We start from the raw sequence: 26351 nt of genomic DNA on the forward strand, positions 1-26351 counted from the left end.
TTCCATTTCAGCACTGAATGACCTCATAGGTCCCAGTGCCTGGCCTGTGGCCGAAATTCTATATTCAATCAATCAGTCAAGTAACATAGTTCATTACTAACTGAACTGAACCTTGAAATAGCACTGCCAGTTGCTAGAGGGTAGGCAGGTATGCTCTTACTTGTAAGGGAAAATTAACCAAGGTTTGGGCTTCAGTTTTATATGATGAAACTTGTATGGGAAATTTAGCATTATGCATATTTCTCGTATTTGTAATTTCCCTTATGGAATAACAACTTGCATTGAGTGAATTGAAAGATGAAGTATTACAAGTGTTTTTAACTCAGTTTAAGAAAATACTTTATCATAAACAGGAATAATAAGGTAGTAGGAGTCATTATGTTACTGTCAAATCATGTTTAGTTTGTGTATAAAAAATCATTGATTAGAATCTTACATTCAGTTTTCTTCACTGCTTATGATTTAGTTTACAAAACATGCAGAGCACATATTTCTTGTTTTGCAACACTGGTATCCATTTTGTCTTCTTTCATTGCAGAATGTATAATTATTATTGCAGGCAATAATGATAATAAAAAGCCTGATTTCAACAGTTTCCAGTGCAGAACCTATACTGTAATAGTACTGGAGAATTTACTACCTCATTAACATAACTAAATTGAAATTGTAGGTTTTATTATTTTGAAATTCAGATCTAATTTGACTTGTTTTATGGAATTTGCCCGTAATAGTGATGTTGATGTCAAATCATCTGTTTTTCCAGTAATGTTGCCTACCATGGCGAGTTGGCCAAAAAAGAGGAAATGGAACGGAAGAGATTAGAACCAGGAGACAATGATGAAGGTATCAGTATGTCACCCAGCGCCTTATAATTTTGTACAGTCATTTATCATTTCTATTTACAGCTGTTAATTGTGTATTACAGTACTATACCGTCAGTTTCTTATATACATATATTGTTACCTTTTTTTTTTTTAATTTACCACTTGTGATTTTAGGATTATATGAGTACCATGCAGTATGATACTGTACAGTATCTTACTGTTGTTAGGACATTAGCATTACCTGTACTGTGTGACAGCCATTTTTCCATTAAGCAACATCAGTGAGATGCAGTAGCATTGACATGGAAGAGATGGTAAGAAGTATTGCAGAACATCGGCACATTGCATGTCGATGTGTCTTTGAAGTGAGAAGAAATATTTCGTTTCTCAAGGTTTTTTTACCTTGTAATGTGAGCCAAAATCTTCTTGATTGTGTTCTTCTTTGTGTGTGTGTCATTTTAGTTAGCTACCTGTTGCTTTGATTCACAGGGTAGATATAGTGTTAATATTACTAATGCAATGTGTGAAAATTGCTCCGTAAAATGCTTTTGTCATAAAACTGTAGAAACAGCTTTCTTTTGAAATGCAACTCAGATGTAGGTAATGTATGATGATGCTGTGATGTTTTCTATTGCTTAAAAAAGTATATGCTGTATCTAAATATTTTAGTAATGCCTGAGCTTATAATATCTCCCAAATGATAATGAAATTACCTTAGAGGGAAAAAGGAAGAGAAATTGCTATTGCTAATAGCTTAAAATAAAAGCTGTTAATGATGCTGCTTGTACTTACTGACTTTACCCTTAAAGCTCTCTTTTTCTTGTCCTTGGCGACTTTGGTGTATAGAAGCATGTCGATAAACTTGCATGGCTTACAGGATTCAGGAGGGGTATCAGGTGTGTCTTGAATGCATGTAAGGAGTGACTTGTTATGCATGAAGGTTCTTCAAAAATAAATTAGGTGAATGGAGTTCCATTTTGAAAGTACAAGAGTAAACTGTGCAGTACAGAAGTAGTCAGGGATGCTTGGCAGAAAACAGCTGGCAGAGTAGGAAATAGGCAGAATATGTACAATATTCACTCATTCCTTGTATTATGAGAATTAGGCACTAAAGAATTGGTGTTTATGAAATTTTTTTGTTTTTACTTTTCCTATGCAGTATCTTGAATTTTCATAGACTTTTTATGATAAATACTTGTATCCATGCTATTTAGACTTGGCCAAGAAGTAATGAATCTTGCCTTCTGAAAGAGATGAGGGACATTAAAACAATTTAGCATTTTCTATATTGTCTTATTGGTGTGAATTTCTTTTTCTTTTTTTTTTATCTTGAAGAAACAAAGACCACAAAACTGTTCCATAGATGGAAGTGGCATGTTGTTGTGTAGAGGCTGAAGGCCACCTAAACAGACATCAAGAATTTTTTAATTAAATTTGTGCAGAAGAGGTGGTCATAGGTCTTACACCCACCTTTCATACAGATTGTTGAAGTACAAATTGCCTAAAAGGCAACCTGGAAGAAAGCTTTAAAGTGTCATAGAAATGAATAAACAGTTACACAGGAAAAATATATGGTCCATACCTCTTGCATAAGAACTAAGGTACAGTGAGTGGGTAAAATATCTGTGTATTGACAGTTAAAGGATGTTTGCATTTTTTGTGTAGTTTTTAGGTTGTTTGCCCAATTTTGAGTCTGAGATTTGCATATTTTACGTAAAAAGTGAAATAAACAGTGGGGTAGTATCATGAAGTAAATTCTGCAATACATTGCAAAAAATAAGTAAAGACGACCTTTTAAACAGATGAGTAAATCTTTATAATATTATTGAAGCATGTGATATTCTTTGCATGCTGTTGAGTTGAGAGAGAAAATCGGAGTGCCTTAAACTTTCCAAATATAACATGAAGTTGTCCTATGGAATAAAAAAGCATTGCTGAAAAACTAGTCATTACCTGTTTGTATTTCCAGAAATGAAGTGCCTCAGATACTAATAAAAAAGAAATATTTCTGAAGGGTTTGTTTCAGTTCAGTAAAGATTATTTTACTGCACAAACTTTCACCTATTTTATTATCTTGAATGTTACCATGATTTCATTGCTCTCATAAAACAGGGAATGAGTATTAATGAAAGTTTCAGTTTAGACAGGTTTTTAATTATTTGAACTCAGGGAATATTATCAGAGGGGGAAACAAAGCTTAGGAAAGGGAAGCCTGTGGTAAGCTATTTCATTAATTGATAATTTGCAAAGCATATAATATCATGTTTTGCTCCATGACAGTACCTGTACTGTACTTGTAATTTGCAGCAGTTTTGTAGTTGTGTAATAGTTTGTTTGATTATTACTGTGAATGATAAGATATTCAATAAAATATGTTGAATGATTGGATAGGTGCATTGTAAGTTTGTGAAATGAGTACTTTGGCAGATATTCTTAGACCCAGTTGATAGGATAACTACTCAGTATATTTTGATTATGTTGGATAAAAGTAATGTTAGTGTATTTCTGTTAGCAAGCCACTACAGCCATGTATTACTTTAAAATGGAAAATGACAGATTATGGAAACCTAAATGAGGGGGCTATTGTACGAAACTATAATGGAAAATGTCTGTATTGCGTTGGCTGCTGAATCATTGATTGATACTAATGTTCTGTTATGTGATTACTTGAGAAACAAAGAGGAAAGGATACCTAAATATTTTCTCAATAACTAGTTTCAAATAATTTTCTTGATAAAAACTGTACCAAGCACCCTCTATCAACAAAAGCCTAAGATTTTTAAAATCTTAACAACCTGGCAGTTAGTGTATGTTAGTTCTCTACAGTATACATAAACTGTTCGATGTTAATGGAAGCATAGTTGTATGCCTAGGTTTAGCATGGAAAATTACTCTGCCGATGGGATTGAAACTGTACGAGCAATGCCAGGCCTCGTATTTCAACACACATACAGTACGTAAAATGGATATTGTATTTGATTGATGTAATTAAACATTAAATTATTTAGTGATTGAGGTATAAATTGTTGAAAAATTTAGCTGCTGCTTAATCAGGATATATTATTTACTGCAGAGTACTGTATGGTAGAAATATTTTAATTCAGTATTTAAAGATTTGTGAGAAATGGGTTGCTTTAGTAAAGGTGTAGTGATCTTTTCAATTATTTTGGCTATTTGTAGGGTAGTACTTTATTAACAGATGTCGCTGTCTATTTAGACGCTTGACTTATAAACAGTTTTGTAGTTTTTGTGTGTTCTCTGGAGTGTTAGGTGAGAGTGTTGTACACGTGTACTCTTTTATGACAGTTTCACATGATTCATGTTTGGACTTAGTTTTGAGCATGTACATTACAAAAAACATCAGGTATTAGAACCCATTGTGGAGATAGTACTGTACTTATTTGGCACAATGCATTTTTTTTTTCTTGTAATAGACTTGTTTTATTTGGTGTACACACTGTCACTTAGCATGCCAAGAACCAAAGGCATATACTTAGGTTATGCCTTTAAGGGTCCAGATGTAGAATGGCTTTGGACCTAACACTACACAACTAAGGAACTAAGACCTTGATGTACCATTCCAGAGCGCCACCCCTGTCATAGGGCACATGGAGAAGATTTAGTCCCAGCCAATGCTTCTGTCCACCCAACCAAACTCCCCCATTTACAGAGAGAGAGCCATGGTTTTGGTTATGACTCACGAAAGGTGATTCGCAGTGACTCCTCTATGCACTCCCACCCCCCACCTCCATCTTTTACTCATTCTCACCAGGTATCACAGGCTCAGTCTCCACCTGCAAAACACCGCCGCCAGTACACCCCACCTGTACAAGAACCCCTTAATTCCGTTACTCATTATATTCCAGAGACCCAAGGCTATTTTTCTCGCGATTTGAATCACCATCCTCCCTATTCTAGGTTTAACGAAAATCCTAATCCTCCTCCCGATTACAATACCCCCTCAGGTCTGCAAATCCACAATGCCAACACCCATTATGCTCCAGAATATATCGAGCAGAGCGGTCATTACCCTCCCAACCCAGCGGGTGGACAGAATGCTCTCAATAATCGGTATTCAGGAAAACCGACAAATGGTTCAAGTGGGTCTTATTATAGCACTAACAAGCACGGTGCTGCTTCTTCACAATCCAATTATCCAATTAACAGCCACTATGCAAGTAAGAATTGTGATTTTCTTACATTTCTGTATTTCTTTGTTTTGCTTTGCTTCTGTCTGTCTCATGTATTATATTCTGTCTTAACTCTGTGCTCATTATTTCCTTTGCATGTAAGTGTATTCTTCAAATGTTGGTCATTAAGGTTGATTTTGGGTTATGCTGTATGGGATTATCTATTAATGTTCTTCATGACACTGGACACTTTATTTACTTCACACTTTGATGTTGTGACAGGTAAGTCATGTATTGACAATACTAGCAAATACATAGTTAATTTGCAGGATTGACTGTAACAGGTACTCACATGGCCATTGGTTACTAGCTTCTACAATGTCACTAACAGATACTTTTTAAGTAGGTTCAGGATAGTCAAGGTCCTTAGTTATATAGTTAGAGGTAGACATACCTGCTTCAAGGCCTTACATTAGAGTGTTATATGTGCATAAACACTTCAGAAAGCATGAAAATTAAATTTAGGTCCAGTTACTTAACACGTAGCTCTGTGTATGTCATGTTTAGAAAAGTAGGGGCATACTGTGTTTATGTTAACAGTTACTCAGTCACATGTTTTGACAGTTTTCCTGCCCAATCCCATGCATGGAAAGATAGAAAGCCCCCTTAGAAGAACTTACTATATAGTTATTGAAGGCAAATTGAGCCTTTGAGAAGACAAAGGTATAATTACTAAAAAGACTCAGGGGATTTTGCTTTCCATCTTGATTATAGGTTTGCTCATAATATAGTAATACTGTGCATGATGTTTGTGTTGGGGGTTGAGCTTGACTGTTTATTTGTGGTAGCTGGAGCCCCACACCGAGAGGAAAGTAAACGGCAGCAGGAACAGCAGCTGCAGCATCAGATGCAACAACAGCAGCAGCAGCAACAGCACCAGCAGATGCAGAAACATCATATGCAACTTCAACAGCAGCAGCAACAGCAACAGCAGCAGCAGCAGCAGCAGCAGCAGCAGCAGCCGCCACACCACCAACAATACTCTGGGCCTCCCCCATCCTCCCAACACCGTCACCCTCCCCAATCTTCTACCACATCTTTCCTCCATCACCAGCATCACCAACAACAGCCTCAACCTTATCATCATCAGCAACAGCAAAGACCAAAGCAAAATCCACAGAGTTACCACCATCACCCACCACAGAACTTGCACCATGATACCAATCATAACTCTCCCTATTCAGCCCGCACTTCGCAAACGCTTATCTACTCAAGTCAGACAGGACCAGGTAAGCATCTTTTTATCAGAAGGTAGACTGCAATATATACTGAAAGTCAAAGCATGATGTAAAATATGCTAAGTTTTTTCAGGCTCTTTTATAGTGAAGTATTTATAAAAATGTTAAATTTTATATTGCTGAACTGTACTTTAATTTCATTTACTATATCTTCCTCTAGTGTTAGGTGCTATTCTATTTTTTTCTTTTCTGTCTAATAGACTTATATGGACATGGTATGGTATTCCTGTGCCTATTTTAATTTGAATTTAAGTTTCAATAGTTTAGTAATGAGTGGAGAACAGTTACTGCTTTCAGACTCCTTCTAAACCAGAGCACACAGACATTTTTCAAACCTGTACACCTGTGATGTGTCACATATTTATTTCTCAAGACCAATTATCTTTTTAAACTTGAATTCTGCCGACCCTAAAACTACCTTCTGTACTGAATGAATGAAGTTTCTGGTTTCTGTAAAGTCTTACTTGTAGGATGTATCCTTTGTTATTTTTGTGAAGGATTGAAAAACTATTTTTTCAATTAATTTTTTCTTATATACCTCTCTATCTGTTTCCTGCTTGCCTCTGCCTGGGCTTTAAATCTTTCATCTCTTCAATTTTCCTTTGTACATCTTGATTCCTTTTCTACTGAGAGTGTTTTGTTTCTGTTTTCTCAGTGATCCATTGCACCCCTTGCCTTGTTACAGGCTATTGGGCACACTTGGCCAATAGCCATTCTTGTTTTTGAGTTCTATATGCCCCTACCGATGAAACCTGACCCACCATATTTGTCCACTCACCAACTCAGTTTGCGTTTCTGTAATTTGTGCTAGGGGATTCAGTGAGGATGAATTTGTGTGGCACACTACTGCATTTCACTTTGTTATGTGTACTGTATAGAGTATGCCAAACTATTTGGTGTACTTTATATTTGGGCATATAGTGGGTGCTGGTAGTTTTATAGAACAATGCTAGTAGGAGAGTTTTTATATTATTAATTGCTCACTTCACCACTTGAAATGTTCAGGACTGAAGTGTGGTACAAGTGCATGGGTTAGGCAAGGTAACCATAAAGTTGAAGGTCTGCAAGGTTGGTGTTTATCCCTGCAAGAGCTTAATTATGATTAACTGTTTTTTTTGTTTTTAAAATCTATAAAAATTCCTAGCTAAATGTGAATTTTCCCATTATAATTTTCCTCTGACACATTTCTTTGAAATAAATTAGCAGCATCTGATTAGTATCTGATACCAATTTTCACACAAGGTTTATTGTATAAGAGTGCATTTATTGATTTTAAATATATTTTGGTATCCTTTAAGTATTAAATTGGCGTAAAGAACTCCTTTTTTACCAGAAAATGGCATTTGGCAGCGCTGAAGTTTTGTGATGAGGACAAAAATCATTTCTTGTTACTATAACTTAACTTAGGGAAATTTCTCTTTAAACCTTACTCTTTAAACATTACTGGTCTGCAGGATAAGTTTAGAAATTTCAATTGGTGCTTTGGTCAAAGTACTTATGAAAATATTTAATAACCTTTGCTTCTGTGCTCTGCACTTTTATCTTGTAAAAGACACACTACTGTCCTCATTCCTTACAAGACACCTACACTTTTCTGAGGCATGTTCTCCACTGAAAGTAGCTTGTATATATCTTTGAGTTTTGATTAGTAGATAGTGAAATATATTGTGGCACAAGGCAAAAATCTTCTGTAGACATATGCTGGCCTAGATTTCTGGATTATTGGAATAGTACAAGGGTACGTATACAGTTTGTCTTGCTTGCTTGCTTTACCATAGTGTGATGATGGTTGGGCCTAGGCTGCCATGTTTAGTCACTGCAAGTGATGCTTGTCTTTGATTTTAGTGTATATATTATGCTGCATATTTTGCTGTATAAAATTGCCTTGTACAGTGAAGAAGTTTCGAGTTTTCAAAGATGACACCTTTGGACTCAAATTGTTTGGCAGGGTAAGCCCTATTTTAGTATATTTATAGAGTAAGGTGTTGGATGGGGCACACTGTGGAACATAGGCAAAAACATTTATATTGTTCATCACATATTGTTTTAAATGTGGTTAGATCTGTTCACTGTAGTGTACAGTATTGTTTTAAGCTATTGTAGTTTTAAGCCATGGTCAGCCAAATGGTATCGGTGAGGTGTTCCTTATATTGTTTATTTGCTGTTTCTGTTTGGCTACACATCATTTGATACCAGGGCTTGCAGTAATTCATTACAGTAATATTTAATATGAATCTTTTCAACCTTCCTAAGTAGTATTTTGTTTTTGCTGTTACTTTGGTCTGGACTGTTACTTGCAGACAGAAGTAATAGCAAGAAAATACAAATTTGGAAGATTGAGAAGGCTTACTACAAATTAAACTCAACTTATTTAGTAGTAATTTTCAGGTTGTTTAAAAGAGGGTCTCCTTCCAATCTGTTTCAAAAAAGTGTTTTCTTGTAGAAAAGCAACTCTTTGGAGCAAAGTGGTGGTGACATCAACCTGGTTTTGGAGTGCAGTGTTAGGTGTATTTAGTCTCATGTGTCAAGAAAGTTTGCCATGCGTTCTAGGGCCAGCAAACCAGTACCGTATATAATTATAGGTCAGAATCTATTCTTATTCCAGAGTAGTGTTTTTGAAATCCTATACAAAATGAGATTTGATGCAAAACTTTTATGTCTATTTCCACATGTAAGCATCACAAACCTAGAAAATAACTGACATATAGTTACTGAAATAAATTTTTATTCTGTCTTATGTTTCGCACTTTTTGTTTTTGAAAATTGAAATACTCAAAAAAATTTACAAGCACCAGATTGGGTGGGGAGGAATTGAATTTCATAATTTCATCAAAATCAGTAGTATATATATGCTATATGCATCATATCAATGATATTCATGTTTTAAGGGTAAATATCACATGCCCTTTTTTCTTGTATCTAAATAACTGAAGTTTACCAAGAATTATAATAGGGAAGAACCCAAGGACACAAGGTGAAATAATTATACCTGTGTTAAATTATATAAGTCTTACTGTTTAGTAATGACAGTTATCAAAATAACCTTTGCTGTAATTACTGGCTTCCATAATATGTAATATGACAATTATGATGTTGGTTAAAACGATATTAAAGTGATCATATTTAGCAACATTTGTATTACCTTTCTCAGCATCTTTTCACCCTCTTGAAATTCCTTTTCAGTTTCTTATTTTTATGCTTAAATGCTGTTTGAAAATTATGAAGCCCAGTCTCAAGACATTGCAAAAGAAAATTTTAATAATTCCTACGTGAATAGAGTGGAATAGAAAATTTAGGCCAAAGACCAAGTACTTCATCTTTATTATGGTACATTTTGTGGAATCATGCAGGTTTGATTTCCACAAGCAGTATTGACCAATTATTTCTTATATTCAAATAGAATCTCTCTCTTTCTGTACTGTGAAGTCTACAGAAGATTTTGCTGCTAAGGTTACTCATATGTATATTTTCTCAACTCTTGGATAGCTGAGCTTCGGAAGTTGTATGACGAAGTTGAGAAGGTGCCTCCTGAGTGGCTAGAATTATTTTGGCCAACTGGAGGAAATAAAGTGCTATCTTTTCAACATGCAACTCCATCTCAGCCTGAGTGGGATGATCCTAGGCTGGTCAAACAGTTTGATTATGTTGAGGGGTTCATTGGTATTGTCAGTTGAAACATTTTGTGATTACAATGAGTTTTGGTTTATTACTAATGATGTAGTGGCATAAGTTTGCCTTTAATGTTTAAACTGATGAATTAAGTAGCCTATAAGGCTAATTGCTTAATTTAGGCTGTAGTCATAAAATCTAGATGGTACTTTTAACTGTTGGTTTTGGATTTTCTTCACTTCGAATAGAATTTTGACTTAGCATATAAACTGCTGATAAGTGAATGACAGTATATTAACAGAAATACATTTGAGTTATAATGAAATCAAGACTTTTGTCTGCAAACAGTATAGTGCAATTAGAATCTACGCAATCATAGATCTTGAGGAAAGCATGTCTTGTTTTGCAGGCAGGTGATTCGCAGTGTGAGGCTTTTTATACTGTAACAGATTGAATTCTAGCATTCATAATGAACTTGATTGCAGTTTAGCAGAGTGGTGTATTCATTTTTTAAGTTCTTGCATGTCTTTTAACCTTGTGCACTTTTACAGAAAAGTGGAACAGTTTTATTTATGCATAAATCACAGTTGTTATTATTGTTAAGTGAAAATAAGTTTTAAGTGTTATAGTATAAAAGAAATTGTTTAGATTTCATTCTCATTTTTGTGTTAAAATTAAGATAAGCAGCAGCAGTGACTCAGTACCATAATTATATACGTATATTTCTTAAGTATCTTACACTTGAACTTCCGTATGTTGTGTAAAGCAGTCATTGACTCTTAATTTTTTTCCCCTCTCACCTTGAAGTTCAACAACCAAATCGCCGTGTAGGTAGCATAGCAGATTATGATCCAGTGAATGAACAGTATGGCTCCATAAGTCAGCCTAATGCAGGAGGGGGTGGCTATCGTCAGGAGACAACTTACCAGGTACTATGCAGTTTTGTGCATTTGCTTGTTTTATAATGCACACTTTCTCATATCTCGCTTGAGTGCACTAATAGATCATGGGGTTGAAATGCTGACATGAAAAATGTCTTACTCCCATAGCCTAAATGAAAAATGTCTTACTCCCATAGCCTAACCTTGCAGTTTACTTAGCCTACCCCCTGGCACACATACATTTACAAAACAAAACAAAAAATTAATTACATTGCATTTACCCTGAAAAATGAGTCTCTATGTGAAAAGTTCATAAGTTAGGATGTTACAACTGGAGATTTCTTAGCCTAAGCTATCCTAGATTGGCTATAGAAAGCTAGAAAAGTAGTACACTTGAATATTTTAACACAAAATAAAGTAATGAGCTATTATCATGTATGAGCAAAAAGTATAAACTACAGAAAACAGGTCAGTACATTACCTTAAATTGGTGGATTGTTTGGGAAACATTTTGTCATTAAGTAATTGTAACATAAGCAGTTCAGCTCTTAAGAGTAGAAATTCAAGCAAATGGGGAGGGTAATGAGACAGTTTACATCTTAAAGTAAAATGTAGCACTTAGAAAATAATAAATTATTTTTTTTACACATGTAATGCCATTGTGGATGAACACAGACTACACTTGTAGTGTTGTAATTATGGGAACCAAAAACATGAGATTGAGGCAAAGGTGTCATGACTGTTGTGCTTCCACCCTCAACAATAGTCAACACAACTAAGGATATCATCACATGATATTCACTTTTTGCCATTCAGCATACATATGGTACTGAGAGAGCTCACATGGTCGAGCCATATGTTATTGAAAAAGTGGTCTAGTGTTTGCTCTAATGTGAACTAAGTAATTTTTGACTCTTAAGTGCATATATCCCACTTTGCTCTGAGACTTATTGTAAAAACTAAACATTTTTGTTTGAACCTCATAGGTAAGAATATTGATTTTTATATTCCGAGGAATAGGCTGTATTAAAAGAAAAATTCATCACTATTAGTAACATTTATAAGCAAAATTATCCCTTCAAATAGCTAGGCTAGAAATGTGCTTTTTCCACTGTCTTCTGGGAAGGAAAGAATGCTTATTTATATGAAATAAGTTGGATATTTCAGCACACCTGTAATCAACATTTTTTTTCTTGTAGAAAATATATTTTAGAGAATTTTTAGTATTACATATTAACTCCCCAAAACTTTTTACAGATTCAGCGAAGTAACCTTTATGGTGATCAGGTACCTGCCCAGCAGCATGTTCCACCTCCCCAGATGAATTCAAATGCTACGCACCACAAAGTGAATGCACCCCCCACCCAGCTTGGAGTAAGTTGTCAGTTTTCAGCTCTATACAATTTGGGCTCGATCTTCTCTTTTTTTTCTGTAGTATGATGAAGCCTTAATTACTCAGTATTTGAGGTGAATTTTTTAAAAATTTTTAAAGGAATATTAGATGTTTAAATTGGTATGGTACATGTATATTTGCTTTATTTGCCAATTGGACAGAGGTATCTCATCACTTTATTGCACTGTTGGTACTTTTTTTTTTTCTCCCATCTCGATTATGTAAGGGTAACAAATGTTCTACCCTCTACAGGATCTGCCCCCCTTTACAATAACATATTCCCAATTCCCATCTCATACATATTAACTCATATATATGCTGGGTAATGAAAGTCTGTAACTTTATTCATACTCTGTAGGTTTGAATTTCTCCGCGACGTTTCGTTTAATACCGTATATATAATATTGCCTTCACTTATACACATGGCCATTATGCAGACTGCATATTTTCATTTGCTTCCTTTCCTGTCACAGTAATCATAACCTTCCCTGTATTAGTGTTTTCCACCAGCTCTATTCCAGTTATCCATCTTTAAACATTTCTGAGACCTCTCCCTTTTCTTCTGTTGTTACATGTATCACGAATTTTGTTTATTTTTATTTCACTATAGGCATTTAATTCTTTAGATTTAGTATTCTTTAAAGCTTTAACTCCCTATCAGCTCCCGAGGCCACCTTCATGCATTTACAGGATTTTTTTACTATTTTATTCTTTCTCATTTGTTTATTTACTATCTGATGTACACTATTATAATTGTTTTTTTGTATTTATTAAGAACATTTTTACCCTGATCATTTTCCTAACTTTACTTAACGTCCTTACAGCGATGCTACCGTGCTATGTATGACTATGAAGCTGCTGATACTGATGAAGTTAGCTTCAAAGATGGTGATCTTATCATTAACTGTACAGCCATTGATGAAGGATGGATGACTGGAACCATCCAGCGAACAGGAATAACGGGGATGTTGCCTGCAAACTATGTTGAACGAGTCAGCTGAATTGACTTCCCTTTTGTTATGTGCAGTTATGATCTTAAAAAAAGTGATCCTTATATTGGCAAAGAAATTAATCCCATTGGAAGTTGTTAATGAAACTGTTAAATTTTATTGAAAAATTTAATAGGCACGACTAGATTGATGTTGCTATTAGATGATTTTCTTACTGGCCTTTAATCTTTTAACTGAAAAATCATTTTAGTTGATGGTAGGAATTTTTTTGTTTTTTTCTGGTTACTATAGGTGACTTTTCAGGTTCCCTTCCCTCCCAAATAACCTTACAAAAATGAGCTTCTTAATTGCTTTACTCTTTGGCAGTGATTGAGTTTACTTAGGATGTTGCATGGTTGTTTTTGACTGATTACAGTATATTATAGTATAACACTTTTTCAACCAAAGTCTGTAATTATTAACAGTTAAGAAGGACTTGCAAAAGTTATTTCTTAGTGGTCTTGTGAAAGCTCATAATTGGTTATAATTTTTCATTCTGCATCAAGTTAATATATGAGTTTTTTTCAGAATCCAAGTAAACAATGATGAAAGCAAAAAATTCATGTATGATATTTTGCAGTCATCAATATTCATCTTTATTTCCTGTGTCTTCTCAAGTAAAATTTGAGCTAAAGGTAACTTTCTTGACCATTCTTGTAGTATATTAATAGATCTGTTTGATTCACTTTTATACTTGCATAACAACCTATTGTCACATGGACTATTTTGGAATTAGCTTTTGACCGAAACATATTCCAAAATGTTGTTTGGGGAAGAGTCAATTTAAAATTTATCTGTTGTGCTGACATGTGATTGCTGTATGATGCTTCACTTTAGTTTCCAAATTTGCATCCTTCATATACTTTTAAGTTGTGAATTTCATACATAGCCAGAGAAGCTAAAATTACTAAATGTATTGTGTTTAGAGCAGTTCTTCGGTTTAGAATGAATGCAGTTTATGCTAGCTTTTCTGCATGAATCATTGTTAATATTAAAGAAAAATTTCATGAAATATTACTCATGTGTATATTAACCATTCACATCATCACCAGTTCTATTGTATATGAATGTGGAATTGTAATAGGAACTTCTAGATTAGATTTTTACATGTACTCCTGTCTGCAAGAGTGGGGCTTATATTGTACTTTATATTTTTATAAAACTTTACTAATTATTTGTTAAAGTGTGCCATTATTGCCAGCTAAGAGGGATTTTTGTATAGTAGTTCAATGTGAGGACAGTACCATTTTTGTTTCATTTATAACTAATGAAGATCATTTATAACAAATGAAAAGCCCAGACATATTTTTGGTCACATTCATTTGTAAAATTTTACTTTTGCGTGTGTACCTCAAGTTTATGCTATTCCATAGTTGCAATTATGGTACAAGACCCAACACTTGATCTAAGAATCTAATGCATTTCATTTGTAACTAGCATAATTTTTCCATTTTAGTAAACAATGTCTTTTTCATTTTAAAATTATCAGTGTAAGTTTCATTGCCTTGTGAATTCTAAAATATGTCAAGTGCAGACATTTTAAAGAAATGAAATTTTTAGTTCAATTAAATACTGTATTGGCATACATTATTATTTGGAAGTAAACCACAAATCAGTAAAATAAGCTTTTGATAGTTTAAATGTAAACTTAGCACATTCAACTTCAGTTTTTCAAGTAGCTTTGTATAGTGAAAATATGCCTTATATTTAATGAAACTAAATTTCATTGGTGAAAATGAGACATGGCACAGAAAAATAAACTGTACAAATAAAAGGCCATAGTAATTTTTTAATATTTAGGGCTAATAACCCAAAGAAACAGACGTGGCTTAAAACCTACCTTTTGTTGTTTATTCATAGTGTATTTTTATTAGAGAGGTTTAGTAGTATTTATGATATTTTGGTTAAACATGTTACTAACAGTACATTATAAAAGGAGGGTTTTACAGTGTATGTGTACAGCATTTATTACATGACACACACAAAAAAGCTAAATGCACTTCACAGAACAAAATTGGGAAACTATGGAAAAACATCACTACCAGAACTATGCAACCTATGAAATGTATAGATCCATTGTAGCCTGTGAACTTGTTAAAAGAATCTAGGAACTGAGTTTTGTATGAGTTTTGGCCTCTTGGTGGTTTTTTTTAACTGCAATTGCCTTGCAGTAATAGGCAAAATTTCTTACCAAATTGCATTTTCTAGTTTCTTATTTTTGCTACACTGATATTTTTGTGTGCTTATTACACTTTATTCATTAAGATGTATGCACACAAGATATACACTGTTTAGGCAGACACAGATACATACCGACAGTTTTTAAGAAGAAAAGTACATGTGAAGTGCCTTGGATGCAGAATGACCTTTTTCAATCTTTAGTTTCATTATGCATGATAACAGTCATATTTAAAATGATATACAGCTATGGAAGTAACTTTTAAGTGCATTATATATATAAAGATATATAAGATTTGGTTTTAAGATTCTTCACCAGGCCTATATTTTCAGTACTTTTGTAAATTTATTCCACTACATCAGCTGGAACTAGAATTTTATTTTAAAATCAATGCTTGAATTGAGCTTTGTAACTCATAAATATATATACTTCATGATTTATTTAATTTGTACCTTGTATGATGAAATTTATCTTCAGTTAAAACAGAATTTTTATTAGGTTTAGTAGTATATGAGATATTTTTTTAAACATGCAAAAGCACAGGGTGCACAAACAATTCATTGAGGTTATGGTACTATACCACATCATAACAGATTTATGTTGAAGAATTTGAGAATTGAAAATTAGTCGATGTGACCTCGTTCTGACACTCCGGCTGCAGATTTGAATCCCGTTATAACTGTCAGAATTTCTTCATAGTCTCCCATTTGGATCTCAGGCTTTGTAGTGACAAGCACATCCCAAAAAATGTGAAGGATTTGAGAAGCTGAGGGCATTGTGGTTATTACAATTTTACATGTAACTGGTAAAAATTGACCAGCAGATTATAGCTATACATATTTAATCATGATGAAAAGCTTTAGATACTGGAAATGAATATAACTATGAAAATGGCTGTGGAAGAATGCAAGGGTAAATACAACAGCACCTCTTCACCAAAAATTCTAGTAAAGAAAGCAGTTTTGTGTATATTAACAATCTGGAACTTGAGGCATGCCTTATTAGTTTGACAGCTTTTCAAGATAATACTGAGGGTCTGTGGATAATAACACCTTAGTGCTTCAAAATGACAAATTTTACACCTATTTGTATTTTTCATAACTAACAAACCTTTGGTCTTAACGCAAGGGGGTTTTCTCAGTCGCCTAGCTGGAGTCCAGTTACAAACACAAGGTTTTGAAGATCTACCTTAACCTGATGCAAGTAGGTTATATACTTAAAGACATTTGAATCACATATCATGAGTCATAATAACTGAAGCCATAATGCAATTCAAAAGACTACCAGGCTAATAACAGTATTTATTACATAAAAATAACAAGAACTATTCATGTGTTTTATGTAATTTAATGGTAATATCATGAAAATGCATACGTAATATCAATTATATTGCAAAATACCGAATAATCACTTACAACACATAATGTACTTTACATTAACTGTGTACCAAAGTTAATGGATAGAAAAGATTATTAATGAATGGTGGTTCTTGACTTTTTACAAACAAGTCTTAAATGATCAAATTTCAATCCAAGTTAGTGATAGTACTATCACCTAAACTGAACCAACAATAGTCTCAAAATCTGTGCTAAATATGAGTTTACTGCAAATGGAAAAGAATATTATATCTAACCTATAATAACCCTGAACAGACAGTGGAATACTATAAATAAGGACATCTGCCTTAATCTTCTCCAGCAGGTATAGCATCTTCAATTCTCTTAATGAACTTCACTCTGATCTCAGTCACATTGTCACCTTTCAGCTGGTCAGCAATAAACCACACCATTACCTCCAACTGAACCTGTTGATGGCAATTTAATATGTAGTATAAACTGTCACAAGAATTTTAGCATGTTGTCTAAGACTGGCAGAAGACATAAGTAACTGGACAAAATAACTTCACACATTATTAATGACAAGACATTTAAAGCCTAAAGCTTCTTAAAATGCTTAATGAAAAGCAAAGACCTGAGTAGGAGACAAAAAAAAACTTTTGTGAACAAAATAAAAATTCAGACGGGGAAAAATGTTCATTCATCAATAACAGATAGAAAGTGGTTTAAGTAAAATATTGTGCCAAAGTTGGATATTGCTGTCTCCCACCACTTGCCCAAATCAGGCCAAAGTTGGATATTGCTGTTTCCCACCACTTGCCCAAATCAGTACTCTGGTCCTATGGTTGATGAGAAATGCATGCCATCTTACATAAACACTGCATTATGCTAAACTCAATTGCCTTACATGTATCAAAAGTAGAAGCAAAAACTTCTGTAAGGTTCTGCATAAAGAATGCCCAAAACATCATTAAGAGATACAAAATAGCCACCGATTGTTCTACTGTAGCTTTTGATGATCTGAAAGAGAGGAGGATTTTCAAATAGCTGCAGAAAGCAATACCTACACAAAGTTTAGAATAATTTAATGACTGTGGAAATTAAAAGCAATTACAAGATACTTTGAAGGTTTATATTTGCCATCTACTTTTGACATGGACTGAGAGTTTTAGAGAAGATTAGGGTTGACAATCTAAGTGAAGTTGAAAGGATAATTGGAGGCACAATCCCAAATTGCTGATAATTTTAATACACATAACAGATCTATTGATTGCCTATAACAGATCTACTGAATGCCTATGGGAGAAAACAATACAATTACCAGGTATTTCCAAAACATCTTATGTTGAAGATGGTCTGCAAAACTGAGTACTGAGGGCAACAAAGAATGAACTCGTACTATAATAAAGTAAAAAGTGGAAAATGATGAGAGTAGGATGAATCATACACTGCAATGTCAATTGAAAGGAGGCAGAAATTACTTTGAGGAATATGGATGACTATTCAAGGTATGTGCAGGCAAATAATAAAACTGTTACCGTTATTTCATTTAATTTTACACAATACCTAATAGGTAGTTGGTTGGCCAAGGCACCGTCCACCAATTGAAATATTACCACTATTCTAAGAACAACAAGACAGTCTGAAGTTGGAGTTCTTTCTACACATGCAGGTTTTATTTCATTCCCCACACATAACCATTATAATCTGGTATATTCTCCACAAATTCTCTTCTTTCCATACATTCTAGCAACACTGAATGTACCAGTTTTTCCCTCAAATAAACCTTCAGCTTGTGAGTTATAAACTCAAAATGAACTAATGATCTGTAAACAGCCAGTCCCAAGCACAGACAAAATGTAAGTTCAGCTTATTGATAAAGGCATATACAACTCATAAAAAGGATAAGAGCAGGAAAACTTATGTTCTCCAGAAAAATGGCCCCTAGTGCCCACTTGCTATAAGTAGCCATGGAGTGCAAAAAAAATCTTCAAGGAAAGTAGAAATTAGGTAAGCTGTCAAAAGGACCACTATTAATATTGGAAAAATTATAAGAAAAACCAAGAAAGTGATGGAAATACCCACTAGAAAAACTAGAAACTTGTTGAATCATACACAGAAGGTAGAACATATGACATAAAGAACAGCAACCCCAGAGTACCTGAGGGTTGTTTATCTTAAAAGCTAATATTTGGGGTGGCTGATGTTAACAAGCTCATTCTGATACTGGCGTGTGCATCTGTTTGTTGTCGCCAAATGGAATGTCCCTTTGCCGTGTTCAGTACTCGGGGGGTGGCTGATGTTAACAAGTTCATTCTGATGATAGCCAATCTTTGCATGGGTACTCTGGGGTTGCGGATCTTTACAACGTCTGAACATAGGCAGCAGGCACTATTGGTAGTGACAAGGAAAATTAATTCAAGTGGACTGAAGCAAGAACAGGCACAAAAGTACACACTGATGAAAGATGAAATAGCAGATGACACGTTAGAAATGGGATGAATAAAAATAATCATGAGAGTTAAAATAATCTTAGGAAAAAAGGTAATGCATCTGTTCTCAGTATACTGTTCTCATCTCAGTAAGGAAATGCAAGAAATTTGGGAAAGGCTATCATATACAGTGACAAAAGTGTCTCAGTAAGAGAGGCAAAACCATTGGCAAAAATGGTGCAGTCAAAAGGTAAACAGGTAGGCAGAAGTATTTTTTGTTAGAAGGTAAACTAGTAGGAACGAGTGTCTCAGAGGGTAAACCAGCAGGCAGAAATGTTTCAGTCAAGAGGTTACACCAGTAGGCAGAAGGATCTCATGTCAGCATGTAAGCAAGTGGACAAAAAGTGTCAACAGTCTGAGGTTAACAACAATGAAAGAAAGACCTAAATGGCCTTGCAACAACAGAATTGATTTTGAGATATGATGGAAATAAATGGTTTGAGAACAAACTAAGAGTGAGAAGCTGTATTGAATTGCACAAATCAAGGATTTTAACTGTTAAACAGTTTTTAAGAAGCCCAGAGGGGAGCTGATAGCATACAAGAGTGGAGAGGTTGAAACAAAGATTTTACTACGATGAAAAGTAAACAAACGTAAACAAACGGATTGCACTATTATGCCATAATATAAGCATAACTCAACGTAGACTGCTGTAAGCTGAGGTGGATATGATAAAAAAGGGGTAGTCAAAAGATTAAACACATGGAACCTGAAAATGGAGAGGTTTAAAAACATGTGGGTGACAAAAGTAGCACCAAAAAGTTATCACTAGAAACTACTGAAGGAAGGCATATATAAAGCACTACAAGTATGCATTGTAACTTCTGGGAAAGGATATAAAGGAAGAGAAATAACAGTGAAATCTATTTGAACAAAGAGCAGTGATAGAAAGCAGAATATCACCAAGCTCTGGCAGAAGAGCAGCAAGGGGGAAGGATAGAGTTGTTCACACCTAAACTTGTAAGGCAACATAACTTTATAATGTAAATGATGTTAATAAATAGTAAAATACTAAACTGTAGTTTAGCTTATCAGACAACACTCAGCAAGAGACAGAGAGAGAGAGAGACTACAAATGGCAAAAATGTTTGTAGTGCACAAACTTTTTCAATATATATAAAAACAGGTTTTGACGTAGGGAAAACCTATTTTTGGTAGTCGCCGTTGAGTCCTCAAAGGAGTTACCTTCCATGGTCTAGCAGAGCTCCATGGTGACCAAACTAATATCAAAGAATTCTCTTCTAATTTAGTTGGTCTTTTGGCCAGGTATTGTGTCAGAATGATTAACATTATAACACATGATGGAGTATATAATGGACTCAAAGATAAAGGGCACTTTCCCTTATCTTCAGCTGACGCTGAACCCAGTTTTTCCAACGTCAATTAACCTGCAAGAGAGAAGTGACTAAATACTCACCATCTCACATGCTCCACGTATAACGCCTGCAAGAATATTGGAGTAACGAAGACCAAGGTAATTGTCAGGCAGCTCAACAAATTCTGCCAATGGATTTGAGTCTAAAACAACTGAGAATTCATCTCCTCCTGGACTCCAACTGCCAATACTTGGTGATACACCAAGGTACAACTTGAATGCTTGCTGGAAGAAAAAAAAAATCATAAGATTATCAAAGCCAAAACTGATACTGCAAGTGATATTTTTTCCATTCAATGGATTATATTACTGTACTTCAAAAAGTACAATGAAGTAATGCAAAATAAATCATGAGTATAAATGAACCCCAAAAAAGTTTAAGTTACAAATTACCATTAATTTTCTGCAAGTAAATATTTTTATATCAAAAATGTAATACAATATCATTAAAAAAAGGTCAGCAACAATTTGGAATAAGCATTCAAACCTACATCTCAATTTCTCAGCTACTGTGATTATGAAAACAAAAAAACTGGGACAACAATTATTTTACCTATTGTAATTAGGCACTCTGTTACAAAAATATATTATTTTCCCTTAATCACTATTTATTAAGATATAATATGTACTCTAAAGTTACGAATGAACAAATATCTCCCATTAAAAGATTTGTACTATGAAGGGCCCAGGATATCTGAAAATCTGCTCTTGATGACTTTGCACTACTGCCATGTTCTTTTGATAATCTGTGAGCTTAACAAAATGCTCTAGTATCAGTAAAACAAAAATATTGACATGTTTCATCTGTCTCAGTCTTCCTAAAATGAGAATGAATTAGCTAATCTGTTGAATAACTAAGCTGCAATAACAATTCTGAACAAAAAAATGTAAAACTATCCTCCATTTCATAATCAAAGGAAATGGATTCTTTTTAAAGATCAGGTGATTTTCTTTCATGCCAAAACAAAAAACTATGAAAATACATTAATTTTAGATCACTGTACATACAGTGGCAGTTCTTTTTAAAGATCAGGTGATTTTCTTTCATGACAAAACAAAAAACTATTGAAATAAATTAATTTCAGATCACTGTACATACAGTGGCAGATGCATAAAACAGTAAAGGTGATATGTTTAGAGAGTTCTTATTTCAATGATACAAACATGTTACTTTTAATGATGCTTTAATATCCACTTACAGCAGACACACTGAATGCTGCATTTTTTACCAAAAACATTGGAGAAGCATCTTGACAATGAAAGAAACCTCTTGTTTAGAGCTTCTGAAGTATTTTGCTTCAACTCATACCCAGAAACCATACATGTGAGCTAACTGGAAAGGAAAAAACCACTGAATAAAAGTAAGATGTCTGTGCACAGTATTCAAAACGACTTATTTAGTTTTCACATTGGTCACTTTATTCATTGCAGCAAACCTCTTAGAGTTTGGGTGGTTCAGTCTGAAGACATACTGGTGATGACAATAATTTGGAGATATGCATAAAATGGGACCCTGTATCCCTCCTTTATTGAGGGCACATTCCATGGGTCTGTTGCAAGTGCCTTTGAAGTTCCCCAGGCTTTCTGGAAATATTTTCCAACTGGAAAGTCTACGTTTAAAGCACTTTCCACCACTCTAAATATTCAAGGGCTAGTCCCTCAGCCAGCTCTATAAGAGTGCAGATGTATCGGAGATGTCTTGTCAAAAAATTTCAAATATCCTCCTTTCTTCTCTAATGTGCAAGAATAATTGGATAAAATACACTAATCCCTTCTGTAGTGTCTTGATACTGCTATGCTGCATTTTCTTTCAATTTTATTTTCAAATAAACTTCATCACCAACAGAACAATTCTCGACTATTTTAGTTACTTTGTCTCACACTTCCAAGTGTGATTTTATCTGAAGAGCTGGGCTGGTTCAGTAGAGAATACATGGACTTCAACACAGCCCAAATGTCCTCCTTATAACCAATGTTACACTCAAGTCCTCAAAGCACATAACATCTGCATATCATAGCTGCAACACTATCTTTGAGATTACCACATCATGCCTCCTCAGGACAGTACTAACAGGCAGTTTCATTGTTTGCTGTTGCAAGAGCATAAAATTTTCATGGGAAACGGCAATCCAGCAGACCTGGCAGACGTCCTCTTTAAACCAACCTAGACCTACCAACCTGACCTTGGTAGCGTGGTGCCGACTACTATGCCTAAAAGCAACTCCAATAACATCTCATCATCCCAAACATCTTGTACTAAACGACAGCCTCACAAAGGGAAAAGAATGTAACTTCAGAGACATCATGCAAGTGTACATAACATCCCACAGCCACTAACCCTTGTGACACAGAAATGGAAATCTAGGTTAAACAACATATCTCCACTGCAACTAAAGAAAGTGATGGTGAGTAAAATAATAAGACACTGATTTAAAACTAGCGGGGTTATTTTAAAGTAATATAAAGCACCATCTTATAAAGGAGAGGAATGAGACATTATCAAAAATATTTGCTCGCTCTGCCCTAAAGAAATCAAGGCTAACGACTGACCTTCGTTTGTCTAGGCATACTATTATATACCTAACCAGGTTCAATATTTAAATGAAAAATTGCATACCCAGGACACTGATGAAGGTTGCCAGTCAGCAAACAATTTTAAAAGAAACTACAAGATATAACTATGACTCATTTTTGTTGATCCAAGTTCAATCCCCCAAATTTAGATCTGTCCAAATTACTCTGTGCCACTTGGGTAAGCCTTACTCACCAGTTACTATGAAAAAAGTGGCACTTTAAAACATGAAATCACATCTACCCTAATACAACCAATTAGCATAAGTGGCATACGCAGAGACTTGTTTTGGATTTGGCACATGATGAAAGTTCTGGCCCTTGGAGACCAAGTAGAAACTTGTGTACATGAATGTACTGTAATACTGTATTTGGAAGATTACAAGCATAGTGTAATGCTGTACTTAGAAGACTACAAGCGGTACAGGGTAGCAGGGATTTAAAAAATATAGGAATCGATGTTTTCTGCTTAATTTGCAATAAATCAGTGACAAAGAATAAATAACACTCACCTGAATTTTATCAGCTGTATCTCTTAGGTCATAGCATCGACCTGGGTTAGCTCGTGCAAGGAAATCTTCAATGAGACGCATTCCAATGTTGTAACCCATGCGTTCAAGCTGTCTATTTACATCATCTACATTTTCATAATCTTGTAATAATTGGGCAACTAAGGACCCATAAGTGAGGGTGAACAATTCTCCACTCTGCAAAAAAGGCAGTCTCCTGTATAATTACATATATAACAATACAGTTTTCTCCCGGGAATAAAAAGTTGTAATAGTTTAAATAAGCATGTGCATTGGATATAAATGTCTAATTCATCAAATCACAATCAAAAGTATACAAAAAACTATACAGTATTTCACATGACAAGTAACTGGTTTCTTAGCTTTGGGCTGAGATTTATAACTTGCACTAGTTTTACACACTTCAATAAAAAGGACTGTAGGAGCTATGAAATTGGAACAAAACTTCAAGAAGCATCATGATACTATTATTACTCATCTACAATTCTGATGTGATAAGCATGGGAACAAATGGAATTATGCATTAAAAGCTGTAATTAATGTTCTAGAATATTCACGTAAGTTAATTTAATGAGACTACTCAGATATAATTCTATTTATTACAATAAGAGGTGAAACTGAAGCAAGATAAAGGTAGGAAAATTGGACAGCTAAGTGGAAAGACTAAAAGAATGGATGAAACCCAAAAGGCAGAAAACGTTGTAACTAGGGCAAAAGGGACAATTCATGGGTTGTCCACAGGTTGGTATAGACAGGATACAGTGCAATTATGTAAAATGGCAACAGAAGGTAACCAAGAAAAAACATATTTTAAAAGACCCTCCCTGTATTTTGGTTATAAACAATTAGCACTGATTTTGATATAAAGTAAAGTCTTATACCTGACTGTTTCTGACTTTCATCTTGGTAACAAATTAGTAAAGATACTGGAACCACTTACATCCTGTAATTATGGGGACCACAGAGGGGAATATTATTTTTTGGGGGGGAAGGAATAAATGTGAAATACAAAGATGTGTTATAAATTCCTAAGGACATTTCTGCAAGATCTGATTCTGGTTAAGGTAAGGTTTATTGAACCATTTTAAAGTGACAACATGCACTACCTAAGCAAGGAACTAGTAACTTATTTAATGTTTGTTGGAGGTTCCAGTCAGGGTAACGACCTGGCATCCTATGTCACAATCTTTTTAATTTTAATTTACAATGCCCTATGTTAGGTTAGGTTAGGATAGATGGGGGTCCAGAGCCACTGATAAGGTAAGGATCCAGAGCCCTACATAAGGTTAGGTTGCAAACCTATCACTTAATTTATATTACATAGGTTAGGTTAGGTGGCTAAGTAAGGATCTAATGCCCCATGTTAGGTGAGATTAAATAAATCTTAATACTTCACTCATTTTGTGTTTGGCCCAAAACCAAAAAACCTGCTTTTCCACTATGGCCCCCTATAATTCCAAGATATATGGGAGGGGGAGGTCAAATATATCTAAAACTACATAAATGAACATCAGAAACATTCAAAGCACAAAATAAAACTTAAGGAAACCATATCTTCTACTCCAGTACGAGACTATAGTTTAAAAATGTGATTTAATCTGAAATGAATATGAAAACCATTCAAAGTATTCATAAAATGGGGAAAAAAATCATAGGCTACGGTAAAACTGAAGACTACAACCGAAGCCTGGCTGCTGCCAGTCGACAATCAACATATTTACTGCCTTTTATTTTTATGCCTTTGTTTATATTTATATTTACCATCTTCTGTTTATGTTTTTACATTCATCTCCAAGGGGCCACTAGATATGGTGCATATTTTGCACATACACTGGTAGTTACCAAGCAAAGGAGCACAGTAGTACTCTTCAGTTTTACCAACACTATTTTCAATCCCAGAATATCACTTAAATATGAAGTGAAAATTTTCCCAAAAGGATGTCAGATTCATTTAAAGTACATGAGAAAAACAGAAAAAATAATTTTATAGCATATGGTGGAATTGATTAGGCCTAGGCTATGTGTACCTTGTAAAATTTTATAATCTTGAACTACTAATTAACTAGTCTTAGGCTACATCTGGCCTTGATTTGGTCAGCTGGGCATAACTTTACATGGGCTGACCTTGGCCACATGCAGGCCTAGGCCTATTCTAAAGTAAGCAAAATAATGTTTGTGCTATAAAATTAGTAAAACTTGTAAATATTACTATTTATTTCAGGCAGTATGAATGATGGTACGTTTTCTTCAATGGGTATCTAACCGAGTTAGATTAAAGCACCTTAGTTCACCGCCCACTTTCGATGGCTGAACTTTTAACCTTCGGCTGACACTTTTTTTCCACTCTAGCCTAAGTACATATTTCAATATTTCGTTTTTGTGATACTGCCTTACTGTTCAAGCTTCTTTCTAACAAGTAAAAAATACTTACCACTTTCTTCGGGTCATTTGCTCTCATACTTTGTCGTGACATTTTGCGATTTGTGTGTGATGTCTATTTGTCGAAGCAACCAATGATACCAATGCCATATCTGAATTCCTTGCATGATTATGAAAAAATAATGGTTATAATGTCCCATAGGTAAAATTCAACATTAAAAATGATTCTACTCTATTACATATTAATTTTAATATCTTTATAATTCATATATCAAAATTTATGTCACTAGTATACGGCTCATATATGACACCCGTAATTGGCAAAACTGCTTGATTGTTTTGGTTCTTCTTCTTGAAGATCCTA

The 26351-nt window shown here is 34.5% G+C and overlaps 2 protein-coding genes across 3 annotated transcripts in view; one reads left to right on the top strand and one right to left on the bottom strand.

Annotated features, from left to right (window-relative positions):
- The window catches only part of Lasp (LIM and SH3 domain protein Lasp), a 90504-nt gene extending 74768 nt beyond the window's left edge, over positions 1–15736 (top strand). The window contains exons 5-10 of one of the 2 annotated variants that reach the window (XM_067096592.1): positions 764–843; positions 4409–5002; positions 5803–6243; positions 10669–10790; positions 12000–12116; positions 12960–15736. In XM_067096592.1, the coding sequence (XP_066952693.1) occupies positions 764–843; positions 4409–5002; positions 5803–6243; positions 10669–10790; positions 12000–12116; positions 12960–13136 (1531 nt within the window). In that variant the 3' untranslated portion in view covers positions 13137–15736. The remainder of the gene's footprint in view (positions 1–763; positions 844–4408; positions 5003–5802; positions 6244–10668; positions 10791–11999; positions 12117–12959) is intronic. The other variant, XM_067096593.1, reaches the window with a different exon arrangement.
- A 39-nt stretch (positions 15737–15775) lies between these two features.
- On the bottom strand, positions 15776–26165 carry Bet3 (blocked early in transport 3). Its single transcript, XM_067096595.1, has 4 exons — positions 26040–26165; positions 23591–23785; positions 20550–20732; positions 15776–17107 (listed from the first exon to the last, which is right to left on the bottom strand). Exons 1-4 carry the CDS (start codon positions 26079–26081, stop codon positions 16988–16990), a joined length of 540 nt encoding a protein of 179 aa, XP_066952696.1. The 5' UTR covers positions 26082–26165; the 3' UTR covers positions 15776–16987.
- Positions 26166–26351: the final 186 nt, after the last annotated feature.

Source organism: Macrobrachium rosenbergii, chromosome 53 (genome assembly GCF_040412425.1).
Source record: "Macrobrachium rosenbergii isolate ZJJX-2024 chromosome 53, ASM4041242v1, whole genome shotgun sequence".
Classification (NCBI taxonomy): domain Eukaryota; kingdom Metazoa; phylum Arthropoda; class Malacostraca; order Decapoda; family Palaemonidae; genus Macrobrachium; species Macrobrachium rosenbergii.